The 27,968-nt window shown below is 45.6% G+C and overlaps 6 protein-coding genes across 10 annotated transcripts; 3 read left to right on the top strand and 3 right to left on the bottom strand.

Annotated features, from left to right (window-relative positions):
• Positions 1 to 6: 6 nt before the first annotated feature.
• Positions 7 to 13,445, bottom strand: nup153 (nucleoporin 153). 2 transcript variants are annotated; one of them, XM_086015395.1, is made up of 21 exons: positions 13,297 to 13,445; positions 9,870 to 10,131; positions 9,223 to 9,510; positions 8,444 to 8,583; positions 8,101 to 8,229; positions 7,869 to 7,985; positions 7,747 to 7,788; positions 7,588 to 7,641; positions 6,905 to 7,051; positions 6,633 to 6,818; positions 5,920 to 6,066; positions 5,740 to 5,832; positions 5,439 to 5,523; positions 5,228 to 5,329; positions 4,262 to 4,852; positions 3,980 to 4,132; positions 3,033 to 3,896; positions 2,122 to 2,496; positions 1,764 to 1,982; positions 1,535 to 1,688; positions 7 to 1,236 (listed from the first exon to the last, which is right to left on the bottom strand). In XM_086015395.1, the coding sequence occupies exons 1-21, from the start codon at positions 13,372 to 13,374 to the stop codon at positions 1,149 to 1,151; spliced, it is 4,314 nt and encodes a 1,437-aa protein (XP_085871521.1). In that variant the 5' UTR covers positions 13,375 to 13,445; the 3' UTR covers positions 7 to 1,148. The 2 variants fall into 2 exon arrangements, with proteins under 2 accessions (XP_085871521.1, XP_085871522.1); XM_086015396.1 differs by having other exon boundaries at positions 9,223 to 9,492.
• On the top strand, positions 12,504 to 16,820 carry mterf3 (mitochondrial transcription termination factor 3). Of its 4 annotated transcripts, none has more exons than XM_086015404.1 (8): positions 12,504 to 12,655; positions 14,900 to 15,189; positions 15,260 to 15,412; positions 15,479 to 15,668; positions 15,784 to 15,931; positions 16,171 to 16,242; positions 16,333 to 16,494; positions 16,570 to 16,820. In XM_086015404.1, exons 2-8 carry the CDS (start codon positions 14,910 to 14,912, stop codon positions 16,762 to 16,764), a joined length of 1,200 nt encoding a protein of 399 aa, XP_085871530.1. In that variant the 5' UTR covers positions 12,504 to 12,655; positions 14,900 to 14,909; the 3' UTR covers positions 16,765 to 16,820. The 4 variants fall into 4 exon arrangements, with proteins under 4 accessions (XP_085871530.1, XP_085871528.1, XP_085871531.1 ...); XM_086015402.1 differs by lacking the exon at positions 12,504 to 12,655 and adding an exon at positions 14,466 to 14,624; XM_086015403.1 differs by lacking the exon at positions 12,504 to 12,655 and adding an exon at positions 14,490 to 14,624 and having other exon boundaries at positions 14,903 to 15,189.
• A 427-nt stretch (positions 16,821 to 17,247) lies between these two features.
• uqcrb (ubiquinol-cytochrome c reductase binding protein) lies at positions 17,248 to 18,710 on the top strand. Its single transcript, XM_086015411.1, has 4 exons — positions 17,248 to 17,357; positions 18,142 to 18,210; positions 18,280 to 18,446; positions 18,523 to 18,710. The coding sequence occupies exons 1-4, from the start codon at positions 17,339 to 17,341 to the stop codon at positions 18,598 to 18,600; spliced, it is 333 nt and encodes a 110-aa protein (XP_085871537.1). The 5' UTR covers positions 17,248 to 17,338; the 3' UTR covers positions 18,601 to 18,710.
• Positions 18,711 to 19,227: 517 nt separating this feature from the next.
• lrrc14b (leucine rich repeat containing 14B) lies at positions 19,228 to 22,539 on the bottom strand. The gene is made up of 3 exons (XM_086015397.1): positions 22,217 to 22,539; positions 20,736 to 21,367; positions 19,228 to 20,137 (listed from the first exon to the last, which is right to left on the bottom strand). Exons 1-3 carry the CDS (start codon positions 22,490 to 22,492, stop codon positions 19,471 to 19,473), a joined length of 1,575 nt encoding a protein of 524 aa, XP_085871523.1. The 5' UTR covers positions 22,493 to 22,539; the 3' UTR covers positions 19,228 to 19,470.
• An 817-nt stretch (positions 22,540 to 23,356) lies between these two features.
• gatad1 (GATA zinc finger domain containing 1) lies at positions 23,357 to 25,919 on the bottom strand. Its single transcript, XM_086014352.1, has 5 exons — positions 25,459 to 25,919; positions 24,668 to 24,790; positions 24,531 to 24,590; positions 24,277 to 24,460; positions 23,357 to 24,095 (listed from the first exon to the last, which is right to left on the bottom strand). Exons 1-5 carry the CDS (start codon positions 25,684 to 25,686, stop codon positions 23,917 to 23,919), a joined length of 774 nt encoding a protein of 257 aa, XP_085870478.1. The 5' UTR covers positions 25,687 to 25,919; the 3' UTR covers positions 23,357 to 23,916.
• chrac1 (chromatin accessibility complex subunit 1) lies at positions 25,393 to 27,946 on the top strand. The gene is made up of 4 exons (XM_086014353.1): positions 25,393 to 25,773; positions 26,450 to 26,723; positions 27,143 to 27,269; positions 27,408 to 27,946. Exons 2-4 carry the CDS (start codon positions 26,571 to 26,573, stop codon positions 27,494 to 27,496), a joined length of 369 nt encoding a protein of 122 aa, XP_085870479.1. The 5' UTR covers positions 25,393 to 25,773; positions 26,450 to 26,570; the 3' UTR covers positions 27,497 to 27,946.
• The last annotated feature ends 22 nt before the right edge of the window (positions 27,947 to 27,968 follow it).

The raw sequence follows: 27,968 nt of genomic DNA, 5'->3' as shown, positions 1-27,968 counted from the left end.
AAACCATACCTTTTATAGTTTTATTGATGGTAATGAACCATGTTTACGTTTTTATCACTCATCCGGTAATAATGATAATCATGGCTTTAAAATTAAACTTGACTTGTTCCCTATTATCCAAAGTCACCCTTGTCCATTTAAACACACAATAGAAAAATATATACTTAATACTTTGTACAATACTGGTTTTGGTCCAAACAAAAGTGGATCAGAAAAGCCAATATGCCTTTAGTCATCAAAGGCTCTCTAATTTGCATTTAAGCTCCTTTTAAATGGATTCGGGAAACTTTGAATATAGGAATTTACACAATAAATTCTAAAGAAAAAAAATGCTGAGTGCAGCCTTAACACAAAGAAAAAAAAAAAAAGAAAAAAAAATCAAATTCACTGATTAAAAAAAATATCACTATTTACATTTTTTTATGATATTGAAAGGCCAATTAAGAGAGACAGAGAGGTAAAGGGAGAGTGTAAGGAGCAAGAAAGATTGGGGAGAAAGAACCACAACGGGCCAAAGCCGTAACATGAAAAGTATGCATTTACAAAGTCCTAAGGATTTAAGCATCATCCTCCGCAGTGCATGGTACACTTCTAGCCTCCGTCTGTCCCCGTTGGCCATCCGTACACACCCTCCATTTTGTTAAGAAACATTCATTTGCTCGCTAATAATTATCGCTCATTTCTCATACGTGCACAAACACACACACTTCCAGTCTGTACATTAGGGAGCTGAGGAAAAAAACAAAAAAACAACAACAAACAAGCACGCTCATCCCTGTACATACAGCACGCGGTGCTACAGCTATCTGTAATTATCCGCATGTCACAGCTCTATAAAGTCTCCGCTCGTACTTTAAATCAACGGGATTCTGCAGTGAGAAATTTGTTTTTTGTCATTTTATTACAAAAAAAAAAAAAGCCTTGTGTCGAGCAGAAAATAGAGATATGTCCATCAGCGTCTTTGATTGTTGTCGAGTGTCATGTGTTCAGTCAGAGCCGCCTGCCGTCCTTCCTAAAAAAAAAAAAAAAAAAAAAAAAAAAAAAAACAACAAAAAAAAAACAAACATAAAAAAAATAACCAAAGAAGTCATTTCAGTTCAAGCTGTGCGCTTCTTCCTGAATCAGCTGTCGGTCCAAGCGGCGTCCATTTATTTCCGACGCCGCACTGCCGTCTTGATCTTGCGCCCGGCGATTGTTTGCTGCCCGGCAGGCGATGCCGTGAAGGATTTGGACGATCTGGAAGACACATGCACAAATTGACTAATTCTGAGAGGGCAAACCATTTGCAAAAACAGCAAAGAGAAAAAAATGATGACAATTGGAAATTGGATATTTGTTCTAAAGAAAAAATACTCGATTTCAAGGCCATATCCACCAAACTTAGCTAATACAGTCAAGTGTAAAACATTCACATTGGAACAATAAGAGCAACATGCACGTTATAGTAAATCTAATAATATAATCTTCTACTGTAGAACTGTTGTATGCATTCTATAAATTGTACAAGACATTACTGCACACGGTGGTCACTTACCCGATGTTGAAAGAGAGGGGTTGTGAAAAGTTAAATCCGCCGCCGGCAGGCGCGGACGGGGCGGGAGAGGCCGCCGCCCCCGCTCCGAAATTGAAAACGCCCGTGCTGTTGGTGGACCCGAACGCGCTGGCTCCTCCGAACTGAAATCCTCCACCTTCGGAAAACCCATTTTTTAAAACGTCCTACAAGCCCTGACAAGCTGAAAATGGCTGCCGGGATCGGTACTGACCTTGCGCCGAGTTGGCGGCGGCAGCGCCGCCGAAGGCCGGTGCGGAGTTGACCTGCTGGCCGAAGACGGGCGCGGCGGCGGCGGTGGGCTTGGCGCCGAACGCGGGGGTCTGGGAAGCGGCCGACGGGAACGGCGAGCTGAAAGACGAGCCGAACGCCGGTGTCTGATTGGCTCCCAACTCTGCGGCATTTGAGGAGCTGACCAGGAAGGGGTTGGGAGCTATAGATGGGCAGGAAGTGATGTCAGAGGAAGAAATATTCAACACTTGGACACATTCTTTCAAAAGGTCGACAGAAGGTCAAATGAATTTTACTTATAAAGGTTGTTATTTCAGGAGGGGTGGGATGAAGATTTGTACCTGCAGAGGGGGCAGCAGACGGCGCCGACGCTCCAAAGTTAATGGAAGGTCCGGCAGGGGGCGCGGCGGTGACGGCCGCGCCAAAGATGAAGGGCTGCGCCGCCTGAGGCGGGGCCGAGTTGACGGGGGCGGCCGGCGGGGTGTCCTGGCTCTGCCCGAAGACGAAGGCTTTGGCTGGGGGAGCGTCGCTAGCGGCCGGGGCGGCGGCGGCTTGACCGAACAGGAAAGTGCCGGGAGCCGCGGCGGGGGCGGGAGCCGCGGCGAGCGCCTGCGCGTTGCTGCCGAAGAGACCGGCGGTCGGGGTGGATGAGGTGCTGCTGGTCGTGGTGGCGTTGCTTCCCATGAAGAAGAACGGCATTTTGGGAGCATCGGAAGCTGTCGGGAGCCAAAGAATGATGTCATGCAGATCAGTGACAACAAAAACAAGACTGAGAAAGTGCGTCTCATGGCAAAATAACGCAGTGGTGTATTGCTTGAAAAAGTATTGTCAAGTTGTATTCAATATTTCAACAAACTATACAGCAATGTATTTAGACAATCAAAAAATTAATACAAGCAAATATTCTTTATCCTCCACGCAGAACGAGTATTGCTGCTGTGGTGAGAAGCCGGGACTGCCCCCATTTACAGAATGGCTGCATGTCTGTCTTATACTGCCGCCAAGTGGCCAATGTTGTGCATTGAATTTAAGAAGAACGTGACTATTCTAACGTCAATGTCTTAACCCTATATAGAGTGTTATTTTCCTTGTTAAAAAAAAAAACAGATTTTTTGAAATGAATTAATTGCATTTGCATTCATTTCAATGAGGGAAGATAATTTGCAATGCAAGTGTTTTGGGTTCAGAGAGTGGTCATGGAATAAATTCAACTTGCTATTGTCGCTTCTGTGTGCGAGTACAAATAAAATACCTGCAGCACTTTGTCCAAATACAAAAGAGGAATTTGCGGCCTTTGAATTCGGCGGGTCGTTCTTGTCAGCTGGCTTTCCGAAAGCAAAAGTGGGCGGCGCCGGCTGCTGCTGCTGCTGCTCCGCCGGAGCGCTCGGCTTGCCGAAGGAAAAGCCCCCCGTGACGACGGGCGCGGGGTCGGCGTCCTTACTCACGCTGCCAAAGAGGAAGGCAGACTGAGTGGAGATGGCGGACGCCTCCTTCTTCTCCTCCTCCGGCTTCCCGAATGCAAAAGTGGGGGCGGCGGGCTTCTTCTCGGCGGGTAGCGATCCAAAGGCCGGGCCCCCAGGCGGCGTGGAGGTGGCAAGGGTGGGCGACCCAAACACAGAGGCGGCGGTGTCTGTGGCCGCGCTGTCGCTGCTCTTCTCTCGAGAGGAAGCGGGCGCGGTCACGGCAACAGACGATGAGGAGGTGGGGGCATCTAACGTTTTTTCCTCGGGTTTGGAAAGGCCAAAGCCGAAGGACGTTTTTGAGGAGCTGCCACTTTCCGCGCTCGATGATCCCGCCCCCAACGAGATCCCGCCGCTGGATCCGAACTTGAAGCCAGCCGCCGGCTGCTCCGGCTTTTTATCGTCGCCGGGAGCAATCCCGAATTTGAAGCCCTCCGACGGGGTGCTGAACTTGAACCCTAGTGAGGTATTACTGTCTTTAGCAGGGGCTTCTGACGAGGGCTTTCCGAACGGGATGCCGAATTTGAATCCTCCCGATGGGGAGGAGGAGGATTCCGAGGCGGCCACACCAAACTTGAACCCCCCGCTCGCAGACTCGGACGTACTGTTGGATACGCCGAACGTGAAACCTCCAGAAGCAGCGGTAGCAGACGACCCTGTTGAGTTGAACAAGCGCAAGAAGCGGTCAGACTCCGCGGGCCTTGACGACAGCAACGACCGGGCGACGCCCGCTTGTTACCTTGGGGCTCCGCCGGCGCTCCAGGTTTGGCCGCCTGACAAGCGACGCACTTGACGTCGGCGGCTTTGTTCTGCAGCAGACACACGTCGCAGTCCCAGAAGCTCCCAGGCTTCTTCAGCTTGTCCCCAAAGCTGAACGTCGGCGCGCTGCTGGCTGCAAGGGGGCGCCGCGGTTAGGAAAATCACATCAGTGTGGTTCGGCAGGCGCAACTATGCTTGTTTTTGCAGATGCTATCTAGGGGGGGGTCACGATTTCAAGACAACATTCAGTTGCTGTGCATACCTGCTTTAGGGTTCGTATCGGCGAGCTTGTTCTGTACCACGCCAACGTCGCTGTCCTCCGCGCCCTCCGTTTTCTTGAACTTGTCTCCAAATCCAGCAGGCGGCGGCGTGGAGGCGGCAACGGGGCCGGCCGCCGTCTTGACGGCCGAGAAGGCGGAGGGCAGCGAGGACGAGGCCTTGAGCCCCGTGCCGGGCTTGGCAGTCTCGCAGGCGACACACTTGACGGCTTCGGGCTTGTTGAAGACCAGACACGTGTCGCACTCCCAAGTGGTCGTCGATTTGGAGAAGGGCGAGCCCACGGAAGCGCCGCTCGTGCTGCTCTTTGGCTCCCAAAGTGCAGGGGCGCTTGTTTTGTTGTCCTTGGCGGCGGCGGCGGCGGGCCGGGGCGCCACGCAGCACACGCACTTTGTTTCCGACGCCTTGTTTTGCACCAAGCAGACGTTACAGCTCCAACCGGCTGGCGCTTTGAAAAAGTCACTAAGGCCTGTAGAGGAGGATGTGGTGGAGGTGGCGGTAGAGACGGAGGGGGAGGAGTGGGCAGTGGACTGCGTGGAAGTCTCAGGTGACTTTTGCACGGCCGTTGAAGCAAAGCCTGAACAAGAAACAAAAAATAAAAAATAAAAAAATCAACATAGGAAAAATGCACTTCCTCAAAATGACCAATAATCAACATTTGAAACAAATGAACGGCTTTTTTTTTCCCCTTGCAGTAATGCACCACATGACATCACTGGTGAGCCAATTCGAAAAATATTGCTAAGCAAAACAGCAGCACCCACATGGAAAGTCTCTCAGAGGACGTAAACGAGATCCCCGAGGAGTGTCAAACACGATTAGGTTTGTTGAATGTGAGTCTTAAGCGATGCTTAGCATGTCGCCCCACAATGTTGTGTGCGTCACAAAAACGCGTCCAGGTAAAAGCCTCCCCCTAAAAAGTCGACCGGCGTCGCGTGTCAGCGCTTCTTACCGGGTGACTTGAGGAGGTCCAGCACGCTGCCCTGCTTCAGTGTCTTGGCTGCTTTGAAAGGTCCGTCAAAGTCTTCTGTGCTGGCGTTTGTCGAGATTTTCACTTGGGGGAGGAAAAAAACAACAAAACGACAACGCACATGCAAGGATGATACAAATCAAATTGGCACCTCTGGTTTAACCCTAAAATCGATTGAAAATAAAAAGTTTACCTGGTGTTGCTATGGGTGTGGCCAGCTTCCCATTTGACAGGGAAGGGCCGATTTTTGTTACAGGGGCACTGAATGTAAAGCCAGCCTGAAAGAAAAAAAAAAACAAAAAAAGGGACCACATCAGCTTACATTTGTCGTACAGTAGTACTGTCGCTGGGCTTGGGTTCCAAAACCCCCCACGACTGACGATGATTACGATTTAAAGATAGTTTCAAGCTCCATGCATAATACCAGCACAAAATGTGCATGCGAGGTGCAGGTATTAATTTTTGTCGATTTCAAGTGGCTAAAGGGCACTTACTGTCGGGGAGAAGTTAGGAGGACTAGCAGGGGTCGCTTTGACAATGGGCGAGGAGAAGGTAAAGGGCACACAGGGGGGCGAAACGGACGTCGCCTAAGGAAGCAAGGAGAGACAAGCTGTATTTGGGGACTGTGCCTAAACATTAGCCAAGAGATAAAAAAAAAAAAAAAAGAAACAGACCTTATTTATCACCATTTCCTTGACAGGGGTGACGCTGGAGGCGGCGGAGGTAGCGACGGGGGGCAGCGGGGAGGAGAAGCTGAAGGTGGGCAATGCAGATGTGCTAATGGGAAGTGAAATAGGTCGAAGGTCTGGCAGCTCAGCCACCTGACGTAGGGAGGGAAAAAAGAATCCACATTGCATCAAAAAAAAAAAAAAAAACTCAAAAAGAAGCCCACGTTTGACATCTATTTGTGAATCGCTGGCCCCTGAACTCTTGAGGCCTTATGACGACGTGCCATTGAGCAACACAGGGCTGTCCTATATTTTTATTATCGATTAACTGAATCAAATTTAATTTTGCATTCAAGTGTATTTCAAAACAATGACTTTTTATTAGCGAATTGTTTATTTGGTATTGCTTAAAATCAACAATTGAGCAATACCGCACGGGAGGGATTGAGGTTGTCGTCACCAAGCTCTCTGAAACCTATCCAGTGATCGACTTGTTTTGCCGAAGTCAAAGCAGATGTTTGCAAATGTCCTATTTTGATGAAAGAGAGAATCGGTCTGCTTTCACAAAGGACTCCAGAAATGAAAGCATTACTGCTGTCTGAAATCACAAGATTGGCTCTCAACAATTGCTCCGTTATTAAAATAGTTTTCAATTCAATTAAACTGATAATCAATTAGCTGCCGATTACTCAATTAATCGGGACACCCGCGGTGCATACCTTGTCATCCTCGGCGCGCTTGGAGGACGTCCGTGCGCTCTTCCGCTCTGTCTTCATCTTGCCGCCTCCGGCGCTGCTGGGGGCGGGCGTGCTGGACATGGGGTAGGTGGCGCCGCTGGACCTAATTGTGCTTTGAGAAGGGCCGCCGGGCCTCCGATCAGGTAGGAGAGGCGATTGTCCCGTGGGCTGTGGGAAATGCAAACAAAACCGGGCCAAAGTCAGCACACGGCTGACAAACTGTGGCTGGAATTGAAGCGGCAGAAATATCTGACCTTGTCGCGGGGCACCCGGTCCAGAGTCCGGCCCGGCCCGCCCGGGGTCAAACTGGGCCTGAAGGAGACGGCGCGGTTGACTGAGGCAGAAATAGAAATGGCGGCGGGGACCACCAGCTTCTGCACTGGCGGGTGATTGGAATCCCGCTAAGGAAAAGAAACAACGAGGATGTTGGGAACAGGAGAGTCATCGACTTTTATATCCTGCACAATCGACGCTCTTCTTTGTCCCATTTTTTTCTTTTCGTATGCGCTTCTTTTACATAGTGCCCCCTCGTGTGCAAATTGAGACGCCACGTAACTGAAACGGCCTTGTGTTTGCTTCCGCCACGTTCTAGAAAACTTTGCTTATGAACAATATATGATTAAAAAGGAAAAAAAACATGTTTTCATCACCAGTGCAAGACGTAATGGCGTTCTCGAGTATGGTCACTCTCATTTATTGTAATCGTGTTGAGATCTCAAGTAACCTGAACAACAGACTGCGGTGGCCACAGCTGTGTGTGTGTGTGTGAACACACTCCTGTTATAGGAGAGTGGCACAGCTGTCGCACAGCTGGCATCGCCTGCCAGTTGTTGCTCCAAACGCTGGCGGGCTCACATAATCGACTCCCTGTCCCTGAGCTGAGACTCGCATTTGGCTGGGTGCATATTTGGACAAAGTCAAATTGGAAATAACTTACCCGTTTCTTTTTGGATTGAAAATGCGCCGAATCAAGATCGCCGCCATCCATTGACTGGAAAAAAACAAAAAAATATTTACAACGTTCCATATGTATTTCTCTCTGTTGTTAAAGTATAAACATCTGTTTCTGAAAGTAGACGTTTTTGCTCAAGTTTACCGTTGAGAAGGGTGATGCTGCCGCTGGAATCCTCTTGGCATCCTGGGGATGAAAAATCAAGTGATGAGGCATTCGGAACTCAATTTGTCACCGTGGGTGCGTGTGCGCGTGCGTGTTCGTACTGCCAGAGGACTGGACATGCGCTCCAAAGACTGCAGGATGCGTCGAGCCGTGGCGCTGGTCACCCCACAGGGCTGCGTGCTGGCCGGCTTGGCTTTAATCTGCCTCCTCACCGGGGCCTGGGAAGAAAATAAATAAATAAATAAATAAAATCAACAGAGGCGCGTTCCAAAACGTGGGAGCCACCATGGTAGCATCTGATCAAATGAATCCACTAGTCTAGTTGGGACTTACCTGGTACGGCGTTCCGGGGCGAGCGCGAGCGCTCCTGACCGCGGCCGCTCCGCCGTACGCGGTCTTGCCGGGGTAGAAGGGGGACTCGCCCAGCTGGCTGGAGTTCAGCGCCGTGCTGTTCAGCGTCGACTGGGGAGGCGACAATCAAGTGGCGTTACTGACACCTGGTAATTGTCGTCGCAATTGCAGCTACAGACAGAGACGACCGGGTCCTCGCAACAAAGCACCTCCTTCCGCCCACGTCGGATGGCATTCAAAAATGCCACCATTTCGTTTGGCCCAACTTTCTCGGGTACCTGCTTCTGCCTGGGGCTCATTTGCGTAAATTACCGACGAGACTCACGTTGGCCGAAGTGCCAAAGACGGACAGGTTGAAGGTGGGTCTTTTCAGACTTGACTGAGCGGGCTGCGGCACACAGAAGCTTCTGTCCGCGTCTGGCGACCAAAGCTGCGGAAGCGACGCCGTCTTGGACGTGGGGACGTCTGCGAGACACAACAACACCGGCTACAGTGCCTCATTGGAAGAAGAAGGAAAAAAAAAAAAAAAAAAAAAGGCAGCCCTCATATTTGGCTAAATGAGTACTGTAATGGGACAACACTGAAGAAACGACGCTACAATATGACAAAGTCGGTGTAGAGCGCGTAGAACAGTGTCAATTTACTGCCTCCTCAAAATAACCAAACACAGCCATTCGTGTGGAATCCGCTGGCAACAAAAGTGAGCACACCTCCAAGTGTTGGGCCCAATGAGCCATTTTCCATCCCTGGCGAGCATTACAAGGTCTCGGGTGAAAATGAGGAGAAGGCGTGTTGAATTTGGTGTTATCGCTTTCACACTTTTCACTCAATATGTGTACTCAATTTGGTGGCCGGCAGTTTCCATTTGAATGGCTGTGCGCGGCGTGCTTTGAAGTAAATTTAGACCGCCGCAAAAGCATTACACTGGCTACTTGTAGATTGTAGCAAAGTGTTGATTATTCAGTGTTGTCCCATGAAAAGATAAACTGCAAACATACATAAATCACAAAAATGTCCAATAAGTGAGGGGTGCACTCACTTGTTGGATGTTGTATCTATCTTACCGACGACCGAGTCATTTTAACGGCGTCGCTGTCGGCGTACCTTTGTCTGAGGCGCGCGAGGAAAAGCCGCTGGTGGTGGAGATGTTGTCGTCGTCGTGCTGCGACAGGTTGTCCTTGATCTCCTTGACCAGGGAGAAGCCGGTGGAGAAAGGCCCCGGCGCCGACGAGGTGGAGGGCTGCGAGAAAAGGCCGCCGGCCAGCGCCGGCGCCGAGGCCTCCAGCGGCGAGAAGTGGAGGTGGGAGTGGCTGAGCGGCGGCCGGGACAGCGAGTAGTCCTGAAAGTTGAGGGACGCCCGGCTGGTGGAGGGCTCTAAGTTGGGAAAGCGGCCTGTTCAGAATGAGCTCTTATTTAACAACTTAGCCACATTTCAGGAATAGGAACCTTGAGCAAAACGGTTGCGATGGCATTCAAGACTTGCAAAAAAACATCACGTTTAGTTGAAAAGCAAACATTGGATTTGCTACATTGGCGCAGTTTCTTTTTCTTTTTTCAAGTGTTTGGAAACATTGCAGAAAAGAATATTTTCCTTGGGAGAATTACCATTGAGACCTAGAGTTCACCGGCACACTTAATTACATTTGGTTAATGGTGTCATCAGGCAGAAAACGTCTTTTTAATGTTGGCATGGGAACGCCAAGTGATTGGTTGAAGAAAAAAAAAAGAAAAAGAAAGAAACAAAAGCAAACCTGTGTTACTGGTACTCGGCTCGGGCGAGTGTCGCCCGTCAAGAGAGGGCGGCCCCTCTCTGCCACCGTTGGGAGGAGGTAGCAGGCAGTTCTCTGTCACATCTGCTGCTTCTCTTCCGCCGCCGCCGCCGCCGCCTCCTCCTCCTCCTCCTCCTCCTCCTGCTTCACCTTCCGGTGCTTCCCCATTCTTGAAGTAGCTCTGAAGCCAGGAGGGAACGATGCTCTTGACCGTGTCGGTCACCCGGCTGATCAGGCCTGACGGCTGTGATGGGGTTAAAAACCAAAACATTATTTATCGGTCGGGCTCAACACCTGACACACACAAAAGGGAATATTGTTTTTCTGTAAGCAGAAATGTTCGCAGGGGTATCTCACTTGCAGATATTCGGCAGCACAAAACGAAAAAAAAAAAAACTGTGTTCAAATATAATCTGATCAAAGGTTTAAAGTACCACAAAATCACTGCTAGTTTTGTTGGTCCGTCTATGGCGTTTTGCATTGTGTTAGCCGGCAGATTGTTTGGATAAATACGCAAGATCATTCTCGTCATTCTGTTTGAATTTCATTTAGCAGGCAGCCGCTGATGTTTGCGCTCGCTGCCTCTTCCATCAATCACCAGGCCAAGGCCCACCGTTTTAAAGCCACACACACTCAATGTCTCAGACATTCATTACAGTGGGGAACGTACAACGACAGTGATACCTGCAACTCACGTGCACATTTTGTTTCATTTTGTTGTTTGATGGAGCAAAATGATTTTTTATCCGATTACTGAGGAATAATCGCTTCTGAAAATATTCTTGAGCTGCAGCCTTTGCGTTATTTATCTTGGGTAACTGTCACTCAAAGGAATGCTTTTTTTTTTTTTTTTTTCTTTCTCTCTATGCAGCTGTGAATGCTCATGCAAGAAATTGCCGTTCACGCAGATAAGCGCGCGTTCTTCCTCTTTCTGAAGTGCAACATCAGCATGACAGAAATAGAATATTTGTGTACAACTGACGAGATGAAAAACTCTTAAATGGAATGTAGCCTTACATCTTGAATGTGACTACCAGCTGCAGTGCATTGTTCCCCGGGAGAAGCGGTTCCTCAAGTGCCGTGTAAGAAGGAAAGTGGGTCAGTCACTGTGTGCACGCTTCGCAAGACAACCAGCAAACGAGGCCCCCTTTCAGGGCGCCTGGAAAAGCCTGATTTTTTTTTTTTTTTTTTTTTTTTTCAGCTGTCTTCCCAGTGTCATTGATGATCACAAATCGGGATGAAACGTCTCAGCGTAAAAGCGCACACAGTCGCAATACATTTTTATTTCTTTCTTTTAAATCTCAAGGCGCTGGGCTTTGTACAAAAGGCGCCAATTTTGGCCGAATCTCCGTCTGAAAGGTCGCTTTGGGCTGACCTGCCAGATGAATGTGTCAGGCCTACATGCACTTTAACCTGTGTGCAAATATGCGCTAGGCCATGGTGACTGACTGTCGTAAAAAACACTCTTCCGATCAACATGATCGTTTCTAGGGAATTTCGGTGGAGATGTTGAGTGTATGCCAAAGTATTAGAAACCGCTCTTCCACACCACAAAACAAAACAGTGACATAATATTATATAAATGTAATATTTCAAGGATCTATTTGGACCTGATGTCATTTTGCAGGTGTGCCAAATGCTGTGACTAGAGAAGATGAATGACTAGGTGAAATGAATCTCCAACAGTCACTGCCCACATACAGTTCTGTTGTATTTAACTTTTTTGGACATTAGCTCCTAAATCTTGAAGGTTTTTTTCCATCTTTAATGGTGGTGCAATTTTTGTTTCACTTTTCACATGCAATATATTTAAATTTTTTAAGTGCAGCCTGCATTTAGAAAACTAAATCCACGACTTGACAAAGACACTGCTACTTGTTACCCTAAATGCTATTCAGTTAATTACACATGCACCAAAAAGTACAGTACTTGGGTGAAGAAAGCTTCTAATTAAGAAAAGTGATCGTTTCTGGTAGGTTGTGTAGGAGCCTTAAGATGTCAAATTTAATAATTTAGATAAACGTGTATTTTTATTTCTTCATAATACAGTAACATAGTAATAGGATTACACAAATTATCCTTACTGCCCTTCTCATAAATGCTTTTCCATTTGAACTATTCACGTTTGAACTTTTAGGGAAAGTGACTGGTCATATGTAGCAAGGGGTACAGGAGATATGTTGAGAAATAATCACGTTATAATAAACGTTTATTTTAAATTTGAAGGCATTTTTTTTTTTCCTGATTTTCTCGTGCCAACACAAAAATGTTCACCCAAAAGGCACATAAAAACAAATTACTCCAGTACCCATCATCAGATTTTCAAACTTTTTGGTGCGTTGTTCTTAGGTTGAAGTGGTCCTTCCAACCAGACTCCGCATTTTGACAAGCTTTTTTTTTTTTTTTTTGCCTCCAAAACAACATTGTTACACGAATATCAATATTGTTTTCGTGCACTTATTTTTACTGGATGTCACGAGATGTTGCCGGTGTACCTGGAGAATGTAAACAAATGAATCACAGACCAGTTTGGAATGTTAAGTGGCGCTAACTGCAGGATTCGAAAAAAAAAAATCAATCAATGCCATGACACAGACTGTGCTAGATGTTAGCCTGGAGGCTAATCAGCTGATTGAGGGTGAAAAAAACGCCAACTAAATCCCATACCGGGAATTACTTCCACACTACAACCTAGGCAGAAGAGAAGGGGGCTTTCGGGAAGACGAAAGTACAGTTGCGTGCAGAAAAGTGAACATTTAAGGCGGCAGGTAAGATGCCTTCCAATGCAACCATGTGGGGACTATTTAACAGCTTCCTGCGCAATTTAGCCCGGCTAACGTTAGCCAGCACCCCCCACCCCCTCCCACGAACACCCCCCAGTCGCACAACTTCCACAAAATTCACGACAAACCGCCAGCGACACACTTTCCCAACAAGCCCCTGTGGCAATTTCCAGCCACCAAATCAAGTCATTTGGCTGAAATAAACACGTAAATCCCCCCTCGAGGGAGCGAGGCCATTACAACAATGCGCCTGCCTGCCTGCCTGCCTGCCTGCTGGCTGGCTGTTAGCCTCGCTAGCACGGCCGGGACTTTTTCTTTTTCCGCTAACGACCGAATTTGCCCGACTGACGCGGGTGTCGTCGCAGTCCCCCACGGCCGGGTGACTTCATCCACTCGGGACAAGTCCACGCGCTGACACGGCAGCTGTCCAACAAGTGCGTTGGTGGACGCAGCTAAGCGGCGCTAATGGCTTAGCATCCGCTAGCAAGCGCGTGGAGGCCACGAGTAGGCCGCAAAATGTCTCCCCCAACTTCAAACAAAAACACTTGCAAAGAGCCCGCTGGCCTCGTCGTCGTCACGGGCCACTCGTCTCGGTGGCTCCACGCGAAGACTTTGAGGGGCTTTACCTGCTTGCTCTTGGCGTAAGGTTTGGAGGCGACGTGATATCTCCTGCTTCTGATTTTCCCTCCACCCGTGGCCGCCATGGCTCAAGTGTCGGAGAGTGTCCTGTCGGGGTTTCGGCGCCGGATAGCTGTCATCCAGCACGATGGCTAATGCCGCAAGGGATTCGGGGAAATGAAGTTCATCGTTTACAATTGACAATGTCCTCTACTTGCCTCCAAAAACAAACAAGTGCTTGTACAAAATGCAAATACTGTTTGAAAAAACAAAACTAAAATCGAAAAAACTCTGGTGAATGTAAAAGTATAAGTACTGATTCTTACTTGTCAGTATTTGTACTTTGTTACTCCCACTGCTTTTTTGCTTACAATATAGTCATATACCGCCATTATATTGTAAATAAACATAAAAAGGATCTGTGATTATCGTTAGCGTTTAACTGCTACGCCTTCTACATCTCCGAAAGGAGTTTATTATGAAACAATGACGTCAGACAAATCCCCTCGATGTATTGATATTATTATTTGTATTTATATATTGATTTATTTTTATGAATGAAGCGATACTGGTGCATGATGTTTTCTGCGCAGACAAAGAGAGGCCACGGCGGGGCTACAGACAGCTCGTACTGGTTGCCATGGAAGCTGCAGCAGACAAGTCCCTCCAGCACTTTGTCATGAATTTTAATTAACCCGTCCCAAGGATGCGTTATCAAACCAACAAACAAGAATAAAGAGCACAGCACTTGGAATAAATAACCATAGTCACTAATCCACCTAATGCTTGTTGTTAATATGGAGAATCGGTGGAAAGATAAAGATAAAGCCGTAGGAAAACGTTTTGTTTTTTTAATTTATAAACTACATACAATACGTCATTGTTATATTTGGCTGCATTTGGGAATAATGCATCAATAAAATAAAATACCCGTGCAATTTAATAAAAAAAATAAAAAAATCATAAAAAACAAAAACAGCGAATGCAGGAACTGGATGAGTTTGGACTTAACCACGTAAAAGGGAAAAGAGGGGAGTTCAATTGTACTGTTAGCAATGTTTAAAGTAGTAATGTACAACATAAGCAAATAGTAGATTTACGTGAAATATATATGCAAAAGATTTTTTTTCGAATGATTTTAATTTCTTGAAATGTTACTTAACCAGTGTTAATAAAACGAAATCTTACAATTTTACCCCGTATTGGCGACGTGGTACACTCAGTATGACGACGCATTTCCGGATTCGCGTAGTTCCCCACGTGAAAAGTAGCGTTTGACATTGTAGAGTGTGTTGTGTCTACGAAGCGGAATTCAAGTTCAAATTGATTTTAGACGGTGAGTAAACAGTATTTTTTGCGGTGTTTCTATGAAAATGTCCATTAGAATTGGCATTCTTTGGCTCTCGCTAGCATGTTTTACAGTAGCACAATATCACAATAATGTATAGTACTGTGGTAAACAGGAAACAACGTGCATTACACCATAACAGATAAGGTTCAGGGTTATATGCAGAAAGTACATGTACGTAATATAATACAATTTGAAATGCAAAAGTTACATGTGCGTCGACTAGTATAAAAAGTGTAAATAACCCCTCTCAATTTGTTCAGCAGAAGCAAAATGGCATCTTCTTGCATGCAGCTGTGTATCAAACACAGACTCCTTCCTCCCCTCAAGACAGTGGCTGTGACTACCTGCACTCAAGCTCGTCACTGCTGTACAGTCGCGAGGTCTCGCCAACCTCGCAATGTCACTGGGACGCAAGCAAAATATCAGCAGAGAAAACACCTCCGCTTTTACAGTGATTTGATTGCTAAGCATCAGGAAGATAAAGAACACGCAAAGCAGTTAATACACTTTAAGGATGTTGTGCTGCTGAATGAAAGCCCCACACCATTAGGTATATATTTGTGGGTATATGATTTTGAAAGATCTTGACAGGGAGGTGACTTTGTTTTTTCTGACTTCAGATCTGGATGCCAATACTGGATTGGATGCACTGGAGGAGATCAGCGACGAAGAGGCTGTGAGTCTAACACCATTTCCGTCCATCCCTCCAGTGTCCGCCTCTCTCAGAGACTACGTCGACCAGTCGGAGACGCTCACAAAACTGGTGCAGCTCGGTAAATAATGGAGAACAACATAAGTCCTATGGTTTTGCGGTGCTTATGATAAGGTCTTACCGGCAGGGGTGAATCTGTGGAAGCTGGAGCAGAGGCCTAACGTCGGCTCCATGCTGCTCCGTCTTGACTTCCATGCGGACGTGGCACCGAGGCTGCTTTTCCTCAAAGGCATCGGCGTGGACGACTCTCGTCTGGGCTACATCATCACCCGTAACCCGTTTGTCCTCACAGAGGATTTGGAAAACCTTCAGGCCAGGTGCATTTTAACATGATTAACTCAACTAACTGCGGTGGATGTTTATAACAACCTCATTTAAGGTCAGCGTTTTACTGTATTTAATTAATCATGTTTTCTCGTTCTCTCCTTGCAGGGTCAACTATCTGAAGTCCAAGAAGTTCACTGCCGAGAATGTCGCGTCGATGGTGTCCAGAGCTCCTTATCTTCTCAACTTCAGCGTGAAGAGGCTGGATAACCGTCTGGGTTTTTATCAGCAGCAACTGGGCCTCAATGCATCCAACGTAAGCATTTTCACTGCTGCTTTGTTTTAGTAAAGAGCAACCTCATAATTTTGTTTTCTTAGAAAATGAACGACACAGATGCTGATATTCAAGATGTATATATGGATGTATGTATGTATATGTATATATATATATATATATATATATATATATATATATTTATATATTTATATTTATATATTTATATTTATATTTATTTATTTATTTATTTTTTTAATTTTTTTTTTTTTTATACCCAGACTTGTAACATTGTCGCACGCCTGCCCAGACTGCTGTGTGGCAGTATGGAGCCCGTCAAAGAAAATCTAAAGGTGACACAATGACAAAAATACAACAAAACCAAACATTCACCTACTTTTTTGTCATTGCGTTTGTATCATAGATATGCGTTGCCATTCCAGGTGTGCGAAATCGAGCTTGGCTTCAAAGCCAATGAGATCCAGCACATTATCTTGGCTGTCCCCAAAATTCTCACGGCCAACAAGCGCAAATTGACGCAAATATTTGACTTCCTCCACAACACCATGAAGGTGCCACATCACCTGATCGCCAAGTTCCCACAGGTGCATTGAATTTCACCTGCTGTGCTGTAGTTTGCTCAAGTATCCCTGTTCATTCTTATGTCGAACCTCCAACAGGTCTTTAACGCCAAGTTCCTGCGTATACGAGAGCGCCACCTGTTCCTGCAGTACCTGGGAAGGGCACACTATGACCCAGATCAAGCCAACTACGTTTCCCTGGAGCGCTTGGCATCATCTCCAGATGAGATTTTTTGCACCGAAGTGGCTTTGGCCACGCTGGAAGATTTTTACCTGTTCCAAAAGACACTTTAAACTAAGAAGCAAGAGGACTAGGAAAATAAACCATTCGAGACACATTATGAACTATGTGAACATTGCCCTGGTGTCTCAATAACATGTTGTGGTCTGTGTTCGTCAAAATACCCCAAGGATCAGGAATTAAGTTTTAGATTTAATTCACATTTTCGGCTGTTTACATTATCCAAATGGGACTCTCTACTACTAGAACTATACTGCAGTGCTTGAATCTAAATTAAATTACTCACACTCATTTGATCTGAAAATATATGTAAAATGTGTTAAATTGTATTTCCATTTTCCCCCCAGGGAAGGGATAAGTGAGTAAATTGTTGTATTTATTCATATTATTCACGTTCATATTTACGACCCTCAATATGCATCGACCTATGTACACAGTGTAAGATAATTTACTGTATAAAAAAAATATCTTAGAGTGTGAAATTGGACATTTTCTTAAAACTCGATTTGCGCATGCGCCTCTTTTCCGGACTTTTCCCTTCCCCACAATGCACCGCGGTCCTTCCCACAGCCTTTTCCGGACTTTTCCCTTCCCCACAATGCACCGCGGTCCTTCCCACGGCTCAACATGGCGTCGAGGGCACCAGGTAAAAATGACCCTCCCGATGAAATGATTTCAGACTTATATCCTTCTTCCGATGTGGACACTGTTGAATAAAGCAAGCGGGATTGTTGTTAATTATCACTTGGTTTGACTCTTGAGAGATGTATGCCTAGAACGCGCTTTTAGACTCGCGTTCGTCCTCCAGTTTGTCCTTCTTGCTAGCTGATGCTAATTGTTAACATCTGCAAGTGTGGCTAATGCGCACTAATATTGATCGTGTCTTTTTAATTATCCTTTCCGTATTTAATGATTGCATCGTATTACATCCAACACTGACGTTGTTTATAACACTTAAAGCATTGGTTGTCAACTTTTTATACCTATCACCCCCCCCCCCAAAAAAATCATGAAGATTAAATGCAGTATTGTAGTAGGCCTAAGTGGTCGAATATGAGCCTGAAGTTAAATTTCTTAAAATTATCCTCATTTTGTAAGACACTGTGACATTTTGTCATTTAGTCGCATGTTTTGGATATATGAAAAGATGACAAACTGATATTAAAAATTGATTTGGATAAAACATGTTGCACATATCACTTAACTAAACATTGTAACTCAATATTTGCAAACAAACAGCTGTAGAATATTAAATGCAAATTTATTATACGTAAGGTAAAATACAATTGACCACTGAACTGAGAAACGTCATATAAAGTCAGTTATGGTAGTTTAATAATAATACTTTAAGGTCTAATAATAATCATTTATGGTACAGTTATAGTAGTCTAATAATAATAATCTGTGTGTGTTTTTTCCCCTCCCCTCAGTGGCTTCAGGCAGGCTTCTGTCCGGCATACGCAAATGGTACTACAACTTAAGCGGCTTCAACAAGATTGGTAAGCACGGAAAGGCAATGCGAACCTAAGATAGCGAAGAGAAGCTCCATTCCGACTCCCCTGTGGCAGGTTTGATGCGAGACGACACGATATATGAGGACGGCGACGTGAAGGAGGCCCTGCGGAGGCTCCCGGAGAACGTCTACAACGACCGCATGTTCCGCATCAAGAGAGCTCTGGATCTGTCCATGAAGCAGCAGATCCTCCCCAAGGACCAGTGGACAAAATACGAGGAGGTACAGAAAAGTCTTTTCCCAAGATCCCCCTCGGGCCTTCCAGGCACCCCGTTGACGGCGCTTTGCGTGTGTTTAGGACGAGCACTACCTGACGCCGTATCTGGATGAGGTCGCCCGCGAGAGGAAAGAAAAAGAGGAATGGATGAAGAAATGAGTGAAAGCCAGAGCGCTGGGCCGATTGATCCTTGCATGAATATCCGTGATGTTGTGTTTAAAATGAAAACAAAGCCTATATAGTCATTAAAATGTACATTTTGAAACAAGGCCAGCTGTTCCAGTCTATTGAAGTCAACTTTATTGACTTGGAAATTATTACACTTAAACGGAAATCAAAATTTCTCAGTATTTGTTGGAAAATATGAAGGAAAATTAGGGGCGTTGAAAAGAAAAAAAATTGAATAACACGACGGGAATAATAGTTTTTTCCAGAAAAAAGTACTTGTCTTGAAAAAGTTTTTTTCTTGAAAGGAAATGTTTCTTATTATATAACAGGTTTTTTTTCTCACAAAAAGGATATTACTCTTTCTCCAAATGTAGGACTTATCTTGAAAAGGGTAAAATGCTTTATAATATGAATCCTCCTTTTTTGTTAAGAAAAATGTTTTTCTACAATCTTTTTCATTTAAAAAAAAAAAAAAGGCGATGAATAGTGATCCTCTTCATATTCATGAATTTGTAGATTTTTTTGTTACCTATACCTTTGCTTAAAACAACAAAAAAAACCCTCACCTTTTAGCTGTTTTTGTGTTGCTTCGGTTCCATCTGGTGGCATCTTGGTGTCAAGGAAGTATCTAGAAGTGAATCGACTACTTTAGACATAAGTAGTGCTTTGCTGCTGACGTGGCTTCGAGCAGGACACTTTTGTAAAAAATATTTTTAATTTCCAACTTTTTTCTGGCCTAAGTAAAAACAAGTATTTACATACATAGGTTCGTGAATAGCGGGGGTGCGCTATTCTACACGATTTGTGAAGTCAAGTCACTAAATTAAACATGAACGTCGATTGCATCTTCGATCCGAGCGGTTAATTGTTTTTTTGTGTCCTCCTGTTATTGACTTCGGTGACGGTTTCGATGAAGTTGCCCATGACACTGTTAAAGGACTTCAACATGGACACCCCCAGCTCGTTGTTGGTCTCGTGAAGATCCGGGTCGTAGGCGCCCATGAGGGGGGTGCACACCTCCACGTCCCCTCTCCCCGCTCCCGCCAGGATCCCCAGCAGCTGCTCCCTGACCTCCCGAAAGAGCGCCCCGTCGTAGCGCAGCAGGGCCGTGTCATCCAGCGGGTACGCGGCGTCCTCCGGGTAGCACTCGCGAGGGACGGGAAGCTCCGCGTACCTGAGCCTGGGGAAGCCCGCCGCCAAGGCGCCGGCGAGCCTCCGCAGGGCCGGCGCGCTCAGCGGGTTGCCCAGCAGCTTGAGCTCCTCCAGCGCCTGGCAGCGGGACAGCGCGTCCGCCAAGGCGGCCCCGTCCTCCACGCCGCACTCCTCCAGGGCCAGGCTGGCCAGCGAGGCCGAGCAGCGGCCCAGCAGCTTGACGAAGGCGGCGGCCGAGTCGCCCAGGACGAGGTGGCCGCTCAGGTCCAGGCGCACCAGGTACTCGCTGTGCAGGCTGTTGGCCAGGTAGGTCATGTCCACGCGGCTCAGGCAGCAGTTGGCCAGCTCCAAGCTTTCAAGCGGGGTCTGCAGGGGGCTGGCGCAGCGCAGGAAAAAGGAGTGATTTACAAATGCTTCAAAAACAGTTCCAATGGATCAGGACTCCAGATGTAGCCTGAGATTTTAGGGGCACACACTGTAAACTGTGACTTGCAAAGTCAATTCATTTTCACTAGATTACTGATGAATGGGCTGAAGTGTGAAGCTTTATTTCATGACGTTGCTATGGACTATTTAAAAAAAAAAACATTTTTTAAATTATTTTCCGAAAAAGTAAGATTTCAATAAATGAAAGCAGCTTAACTTTCTTTATTAGTATAATACATTATTTTGATATTTTTATTGTATTTGATTTATTAAATACAGCTTTATTCATGCAAGAATTTTTCTTCAAAACTTTTTTTTTTCCTTAAGAGTAATTTTCTCAAACTCAAGATTACTTGGTTTTAAAAACTTCCACAAAAAACAATTATTTTCTAAAAATACTTTTTTTTTTTTTGGAATGAATGACTTTTTCAACTGTTTTCCAACTCCCAACTTCATTCAGAATTTTTAATTTTTATCAAGAAAATACTATTTTCACAAATGAAATGAGTCAATTTGGCGTAATTTTCCGATTCCAAGACTGGCTTCACCTGAGCAGTTTCCTCAGGTGTCCGGTGAGCGTGGAGAATCCCACGGAGAGCTCGGTCAAACTTCTGAGTTTGGCCATCAGGTTCCCGAGGACAGCCATCAGCTGTTGGTCGTCTGCTCCCAACCTCCGGACGTCTAGCGCCCCTGTCGGCAGCGTGAGGGACCGCAGCCTAGGGAAGTCCACCTTGGAGAGCAGCACCTCCAGGTGAACGGCCTCCAGCGGGACGTTGTGCACCACCTCCAGCTTGCTCATGCCCTCGGGCCGGGCCAGTCGCAGGACGTAGAACAGTTGCTTGAGGGTGAGCGAGTCAGCCCGGAAGGTCACGAAGCGCAGCTTGAGGGGCGAGTGGCGCGCCAGTATCAAGGCCTGCGTCACCAGCTCGTAGTTGCGGCCCGTGACGAAGCCGTTGAGACGCACGTCTACGGCGGCGCCGAATGCCGAGGGGGGCACGTCGTGGCCGCCCTGCATGGCCACCACCGTCTCGTAGCACAGCTGGCTCAGCAAGCCCGTGCGAGCCCAGCGGCCCAGGGTGGCCCCGCACGGACACGCCTGCCGCTCCACGTCCCGCAAGGACGTCAGGTCCGCCACGCGCAAGCTTTTGGCATACGTGCTTGGCGGGGACAACACATAGTCCTGCAGGAAGCGGGAACAAGTGCGATTTGATTTTCTCGAAACAAACTACAGCGCTATAGAGAGATGCTATGAGTGACCTAACTTAAGAGTTTTCGTAGGTACCGGTAACTGTCACTTAGACCATTTTTTTTTGTCTTGAGTTGCGAGCAAAAATGCGAGTTACGAGTGAACATAAAGGTGAAGTCATCCAAACATATTTTTTTCAAGAATATGTTCTACGCTAGCCCACTAGTTGAAACAGGGCAATCTGGTAAATATTGCGTTTGTGGAATAAATTAAAGTTAATCCACTCGTTTTTAGCCATCTCCGGGGGCGGCCATTTTGTCTTCTGTCGACTGAAAATGACATCACAACTGTTCACAACGACCAAATACGGCTCAGGTTCAGGCAACAGGTCAGCCGTGATGGGTCATTTTCAGTCGGCAGAAGACAAAATGGCCGCCCCCAGAGATGGCTAAAAACGAGTGCATTTTGCTGCTTAACTTATATTCCACAAACGCAAAATTAATCAGAAGGCAGTTTTTCAACTAGTGGGCCTGCTGGGAACACATTCTTGAAAAAAATGTTTGTGTTGACTTCCGCTTTAACAAGCGTGGCATCAAATGAACAATTATTTAAAAAAAAAGAAGTAAATTGCCATTTGAATTATGTTTTGTATTTAAAACGCATATCTTTGCCTTATATGAAGACTACTAGCTTAATGCTAACATAACGGGGTATACCTTATACGGGCTAACAAAACTAGCACTGATGTGGTGGTATAATAACCCTTTATTACATTGTTAAAAAATATGCATGATATAAAGTGTATTAAAAAAAACCATAATGTGATCAAATGCAAGAAGCTACCTTTAATCCAGTGCAAAGTGCGGTGAGACATGTCCGGCACGTGCGCGAGGTGAGGTCGTCGGGGCAGTCGAGCGTCGGGCCCAGCAGCTTTTCCAGGTGGAGCTCGGCCAAGGGCCACGTACGCACCAACGCTCGCAACAACTCGGGCCGCTCGTGCAGGTAGCAGGCCTTGAAGAGGTGCGGGTAGGCGTGAAAAGACACGCAGGCCAGGTTCTGCTCGGCGCCCGGGCCGCTCCGGACGAAGGCCTCGGACGAGAGGAAGCGCAGCGACTTCATACTCTCACTTCGGTCGGACCGTCCCAGTGACAAATAAATCCGGTGGCGCTGCCGTCTGCCCGCTTGTTTTGCTTTGGTGCGTGTTCGGGTGTTGCAACGAGACGCGAGGTCTCGTGGTAGGTGAGATGTGGGTTCGGGTTATTTATAGGAACAGCTGTCTTTCGTCCTTTGCCGGTCACAGGGTCTAGTAGTGCTGACCCACTTTTTCACAGGACATTGCTCATGTTTTGGCTGAATCTTAGAACAACCTTAGAATGGCCGCGAATCGGATCTTTCCAAGGTAAAAAGTCAGAGTATTTTGGGGGGCAAAAGCTTGGAATTTACAGCGGTACCTGCAAGTGCACCAATTTACAAGTTATATTGCGAAATATGGACTTAGGCATGAGCTTCACACTCCGCCACCAGTTCACCTGGTCCTCGCAGTGAAACTAGTTTTCAGTTTAAAAAAAAACAAAATTGTTTTGCTTTATTTTTTTTTCTCGACATAAGCGTATTTCCCACAAGATTAAGTCATTATGGCATCTAATTTTTCAAGGAAATAAAAATCAGTATGGCAATAAAGTTGATTTTTTTTTTCCCAGATAAAAACATTGCGAAATTTCTTATAATAAACATGTATTATCTAACAAGAGTAAAGTTGTATTATTTCTGAGATAGCAATAATCTAGCATTCTTTTTTTTCTTGATATTTTTTATTTCTTGATTTCTTGAATAATTTTTTTAGTCAGGTATTTTGAGATTTAAGTTGTTAGTTTGCAAGTTTGCAGTTTCCCTTTGTAATTTTTTTCTTTTGAAAAAAATAAATGTTTTGACTATTTTCTGAATTGTATGACCTTTTACCAAGTAAAAAAACAAACAAATATATTAAGAGAAAATGACTTTATTCTCATATTACGACTTCTTATCTAAAAAAAATATATATACAACTTTATTTTAGTAAGAATCTTTTCTCCCCCCCAAAAAATCAAATAAAAACAAATCTTAAATAACCCTCCCAAAAAAATCTACATTATCCTGCCCCCCTTTTGATTACCGGTACTTTTTTTTTGTTCCCTTTCCGGTATGGCATGAATAGTCCTGTGTAACAAAAAAAAAAAAAAAAGGCTTAAGGAAGAAATGAGGGGAAAAGTTATTCCTTGGATGACACATTTTCTCCCCAACCACTCAAACTTTCTTTGAGGGAAAAAAATCTGGTTAAGCATTTTCTGAATGTCCAGACATGAAAACTGACTTTGCAGACACATTTTTACGACTTTTTGATGACATTCAAGGAAAACTAGCAGTCTGCTCAGTGACTACAAAATGCAAAACAAAAAATGTCTTTTTTGCAAATTGGTGGTCCCAACCTGTCGTCTTTTTTTTTTTTTTTCTTTTTATATAATCCAAATAGATCCAAGTCCCTGTTGGTTAAAATGGCGGCCGCGTTACACGCACTCTTTGACGGCAAGGGCGGGCGTGGGTCCAATGTGTGTCCAGATGTAACCTTTCTGCGGACGCACGGGGACGGTGGGGAACGGCGCGCTCCGTGACTTGAAGTACTCTGACGGCGCGTGACACACAAAGTCCAGGTACTCCATCTTCCGGGGCAGATCCTCCTCCGGACCTCAAATCAGAAACAAACAAACAAATAAGCACATGAAAGTGGAGCATGACTAGAAACCAAAGCCACGTAGCCAGAGGAGCAATGCGTGTGGAGTGGCAATGACACGCATGAAAATCTCACATCAATCAATATGCTTATGAAGAAATTTGAACGGGGGGGGGGGGGGGTGTCGTTGACTCACCCAAAATGTAGGTGCCGGCGTCAAAGTGGTCTTTGGGGCTGGCCTGCGTGGGAATGAGCCAGGTGAGCGCGGCGCTCTTCTCGCAATACTGGTCCTGAACGAAGCCTCGGATCTGGGCGTAGTACGCCTTCCCGTCCTCCTCGTCCGTCACCTTGATCACGTCGCCGATCTGGTAGAACACTCCCTGCCGTGATGCCATATCGCTTAGAGAAAATCCAACGCAAAGATGGGGGAAAAAAATCAGTCCCGAGTACCTTATAAAAGACGGACTCGGCTGTGATGATTGTGGAGACGGATTCGGGCGCTTTGATTGGCTGAGGAGTAGAGATGAGGGTTTAAGAGGCGGGGGGAAATAGTGTGCATTTAAGCAACAGATGTGTGTCTTACGTACATTCTTGAGTTTAAAAATGTGTCTCCTGCCCTTGCCTTTGGTGGAGACTTTCTTCTCGGAAGCGGGGGCTTTGTACTTGGTGCTCCGCAGGCGTGCCGACCGCCTGTGGATCTCCTGCTTCGACTGAACAGCAGAAAAAAAAAAAACTTCTTTAGTACAGACAATGTGTTTACAGTTTATTACACTTATAAATTTTTCCAGCCATCTTTTCTTTCCTAACCTCCCTCCCTCCCTCAAACAGCCACTTTTATTCTTGTTTCCTTACTTCTTTCACTAAACCCTACTGCTTTTTTTCCCTTCCTTTCACCCACTTATTTCTTTTCCTTCCTGATCTCCTTTCTTCCCTCCATTCATTGCCTCCTTCATACCACCTTAGACCTTCAGTTTTTATTTCCTTCCTTTCACCTCAGAAATGTTTTTTTTTCTTATTTGCTTCCTTGACTCTTACCTTTTTGCCATTCTTTCCTGCAACCTTCCTTCCACCTCAGACCTGCTTTTTCTTCTTCCCTTGTCGACTTCCTTTCCTTTCCTCTACCCTAGTTTCATTCCTTACCACCTTCCTTCCACTTCAGACAAGATTTTTTTCATCTTTCCTTCCCTCCTTCCACTTTGTTTGCTCCTGACTCCAATTATTTGCCATTATTGCCAGTACCTGTGAAGAAAATAACCAAGTGAATTAAAAAACGTATACCTAGTTTGGCCCCACATGGTGTGCATTTGAAGGTAATCCAAGTGTATAGTTTTGCTTCTGTGTTCCAGTGCGATTTGTCCCACTGTGTCTCAGTCTTTACCTGCTTGGCTCCCCCATTGCTGGGCTGAGTGCTGGACGACGCGGAGGGTCCCGACTGGCCGCCGCTGCCGCTGCCGCCGCCACCGCCACCGCCACCGCCAGGGCCCGTGCCGGTGCTGCTCTTCACCGAGCAATTATTGCACAAGATATCTCCCTGGTTCCCTTTTTTCCACATGGATGACGAGTTGGTCTTGCAGACGGCGCAGCATGGCTTCAGGCCCAGCGGCATCCTTCACACAATGAATACAAAGATCCTGCGAGCTGATTTTCATCCGGAAACGCGATGATGGGACGCCATACAATTATAACGAAGATTGTAAGATTGCTCCCTTAGCTAAGATGATTGTATATAGAATGAGACGACTTATTACAGTAAAATCGTCTTCTCTAATGTTTATTTATGCCAAAACAAATTCTTCTTCGTTGCTGGAGATTCCTGTTCTTCTTCTACGTGTTTTGTGACGGGTTTGCTGCCACCTGTCGAATTGGTGCTTGATAGTTACGGCTACAATGCGATTTTACTATTAATAGACTATAAACTATTCATATTACATATATAACGCACATTTACAGCTGAATATGTTTTACAGACGATGCACATTCTTGTTCGTGGCTGGAACTCGCATTCTTCTAAAATATTATGGCAGTTTTCCCCTCTTAACTTAAACAGAAAAAGTTATCAACACACACAGTAAATAATAAGTTAGGAGAGCCGGGGAGGATTTAAAACAAAAACATAAATTTGAATTTGTATATATGGATTTTGCAAGAATAATGATTACATTTCGTCGCCCTCCTGTGAAAAACACATATCTCCAATTTGGGAAATGTTTTTATTTTTCACATTAATGCGATATCTGTAACACGTAAACACCATTCATGTACAAATAAGAAAAATGAAAAAAATGGAGATAAGTGTTTTTCATAGGGCAGTGACGATTTACAACAAAGACTTTTTAATGTTGTATTTTTTCTTATTTTTACCGGAAAAGTTCCGCTCCAACAGAGGGCGCTAAGGAAACGTAACCAGCGCGTGCTAGTGGCGAAGAAGAGCGTCACCATTCAAAACAATACTTGGGAAGAAGTTGCGTCTTTGGTTTGCCCCGTGCGAAGATGTCTCATGTTAACCCTGACAAAGACGACCAAGCGCCGGGTAGCAAAAAGGGCCTTTCCCTGCCCATTTCCCGAGTGCGCTTGATCATGAAGAGCTCTCCAGACGTGTCCAATATTAACCAGGAAGCCCTTTTCCTCACCACCAAGGCAACGGTAAAGAAATGCAATGCTCATGTTAGCTTCTCGGCTAGCCTAAACAGACCCAGTTTGCTTCGTGGTCTTCAGAAGTGTTTCTTAACTTGTGTCGAAGTAAGGCACGTGTTTGACATGAGAGAAATCTCACGGCATACCACCACATAGTCAAATAAATGAATGTCGTCTCTGAAATCCAGTTGAACACAATTATTATTGTGTCGTACAAATGGCAACAGGTGGTTAATTGTACCTACTGCCATCTAGTGGAAGAGCAATGAACTGTGTGTTACGCTAAGTCGCTCGCAGATGAACACAGTACTTATAGTATAACAGATTTCTTTCTAATTTAGTCAAATTTCTCATGGCACACCTCATGATCTCTCAGGCACAGTGGTTGGGAATCGCTGTTGTAAAGTATAATACTTTTTCTCTCGAAGGAGATGTTTGTTCAACACTTGGCGCTGTCGTCATTCAACAATGGCGAAGGAAAAGAAAGCAACAGTTTGTCCTACAGTGACCTGGCTACCGCCGCAGAGGAGGTGGAAACCTTCCAGTTTCTAACAGGTGACACCCGCAACCACTTCACATGGAGCTTCTAGAAAGACCTGAAATTGTTCATCTGATGTGGATAGTACTGTATCATTAATGAGATCCCAGTTGGTTTAACATTAAACAAGTCCTTTAAATACTTTCTCTCCGCAGATATCCTCCCGAAAAAGATCCTTGCCCGCGACTACCTCAAGTCTTTGGAGCAGATGCAAGAAGAGGAAGAAGAAGCAGCTGACTTGTAAAACAAAATGGACATCACATCTGGGACAGATGTGATCGCTGAAACTTTAAGCCCCCCAAAGACTGATCGGCGACATGTTGACTTGGGACCACTTGGCGATCGTGCCTTCAAAGCTGCAAAGGGCGATGCGATGCTTTCGTGTCAACTTGGTGCCTGCGTGGGGCGATGCTCACAAAAAGCTAGCGGTAGACACTGACCACCTGTTGTCAAAAGCGAGCATAGCTGTGACTTATTGGAGCCTTTAAAACGCCGCATTGTAGCATGGTTGTAAACGGAAACATACCAGGCCGCTTTTGTTCCATTTTTAAAATGTCGTGTCACGCTGGAGCTGAAATACTTGAAATTTGTTGTTTTGAAGTATTTTCCACAGGTAGTAAGTGAACAAAAAGAGCTGTTCTACATGTACATTGTTGCTGATTAAATCTGAATCATTTCACTGAAAGGTTTTAGATCAACATGTCCTGTTTGGTGGT

Source organism: Filicampus tigris, chromosome 18, assembly GCF_054856515.1.
Source record: "Filicampus tigris isolate MCC_2025a chromosome 18, RoL_Ftig_1.0, whole genome shotgun sequence".
In the NCBI taxonomy this organism is placed as follows: Eukaryota; Metazoa; Chordata; class Actinopteri; order Syngnathiformes; family Syngnathidae; genus Filicampus; species Filicampus tigris.
Note: the sequence above shows the minus strand (reverse complement) of the source record. Positions and strands in the feature narration are given on the sequence as shown.

What these genes read in the sequence shown, in the direction of transcription:
- nup153 (XM_086015395.1), bottom strand. Translation starts at nt 13,374, where the DNA reads ATGGCGGCCACGGGTGGAGGGAAAATCAGAAGCAGGAGATATCACGTC. An exon ending in TCTTTGGCACTTCGGCCAAC is followed by an intron (nt 8,230 to 8,443) that starts GTGAGTCTCGTC and finishes TCGCCTCCCCAG; the next exon opens with TCGACGCTGAACAGCACGGC. An exon ending in AGCGCGCCGAGGATGACAAG is followed by an intron (nt 6,067 to 6,632) that starts GTATGCACCGCG and finishes TCCCTACGTCAG; the next exon opens with GTGGCTGAGCTGCCAGACCT.
- mterf3 (XM_086015404.1), top strand. Translation starts at nt 14,910, where the DNA reads ATGGCATCTTCTTGCATGCAGCTGTGTATCAAACACAGACTCCTTCCT. An exon ending in TGAAAGCCCCACACCATTAG is followed by an intron (nt 15,190 to 15,259) that starts GTATATATTTGT and finishes TTCTGACTTCAG; the next exon opens with ATCTGGATGCCAATACTGGA. An exon ending in TGATCGCCAAGTTCCCACAG is followed by an intron (nt 16,495 to 16,569) that starts GTGCATTGAATT and finishes AACCTCCAACAG; the next exon opens with GTCTTTAACGCCAAGTTCCT.
- uqcrb (XM_086015411.1), top strand. An exon ending in AAGCGGCTTCAACAAGATTG is followed by an intron (nt 18,211 to 18,279) that starts GTAAGCACGGAA and finishes CCCCTGTGGCAG; the next exon opens with GTTTGATGCGAGACGACACG. An exon ending in AGTGGACAAAATACGAGGAG is followed by an intron (nt 18,447 to 18,522) that starts GTACAGAAAAGT and finishes GCGTGTGTTTAG; the next exon opens with GACGAGCACTACCTGACGCC.
- lrrc14b (XM_086015397.1), bottom strand. Translation starts at nt 22,492, where the DNA reads ATGAAGTCGCTGCGCTTCCTCTCGTCCGAGGCCTTCGTCCGGAGCGGC. An exon ending in CACTTTGCACTGGATTAAAG is followed by an intron (nt 21,368 to 22,216) that starts GTAGCTTCTTGC and finishes CGCTTCCTGCAG; the next exon opens with GACTATGTGTTGTCCCCGCC. An exon ending in CACCTGAGGAAACTGCTCAG is followed by an intron (nt 20,138 to 20,735) that starts GTGAAGCCAGTC and finishes GCGCTGCGCCAG; the next exon opens with CCCCCTGCAGACCCCGCTTG.
- gatad1 (XM_086014352.1), bottom strand. Translation starts at nt 25,686, where the DNA reads ATGCCGCTGGGCCTGAAGCCATGCTGCGCCGTCTGCAAGACCAACTCG. An exon ending in ACATTTTTAAACTCAAGAAT is followed by an intron (nt 24,591 to 24,667) that starts GTACGTAAGACA and finishes TCTACTCCTCAG; the next exon opens with CCAATCAAAGCGCCCGAATC. An exon ending in CCGAGTCCGTCTTTTATAAG is followed by an intron (nt 24,461 to 24,530) that starts GTACTCGGGACT and finishes GCATCACGGCAG; the next exon opens with GGAGTGTTCTACCAGATCGG.
- chrac1 (XM_086014353.1), top strand. Translation starts at nt 26,571, where the DNA reads ATGTCTCATGTTAACCCTGACAAAGACGACCAAGCGCCGGGTAGCAAA. An exon ending in TCCTCACCACCAAGGCAACG is followed by an intron (nt 26,724 to 27,142) that starts GTAAAGAAATGC and finishes TTTCTCTCGAAG; the next exon opens with GAGATGTTTGTTCAACACTT. An exon ending in AACCTTCCAGTTTCTAACAG is followed by an intron (nt 27,270 to 27,407) that starts GTGACACCCGCA and finishes TTCTCTCCGCAG; the next exon opens with ATATCCTCCCGAAAAAGATC.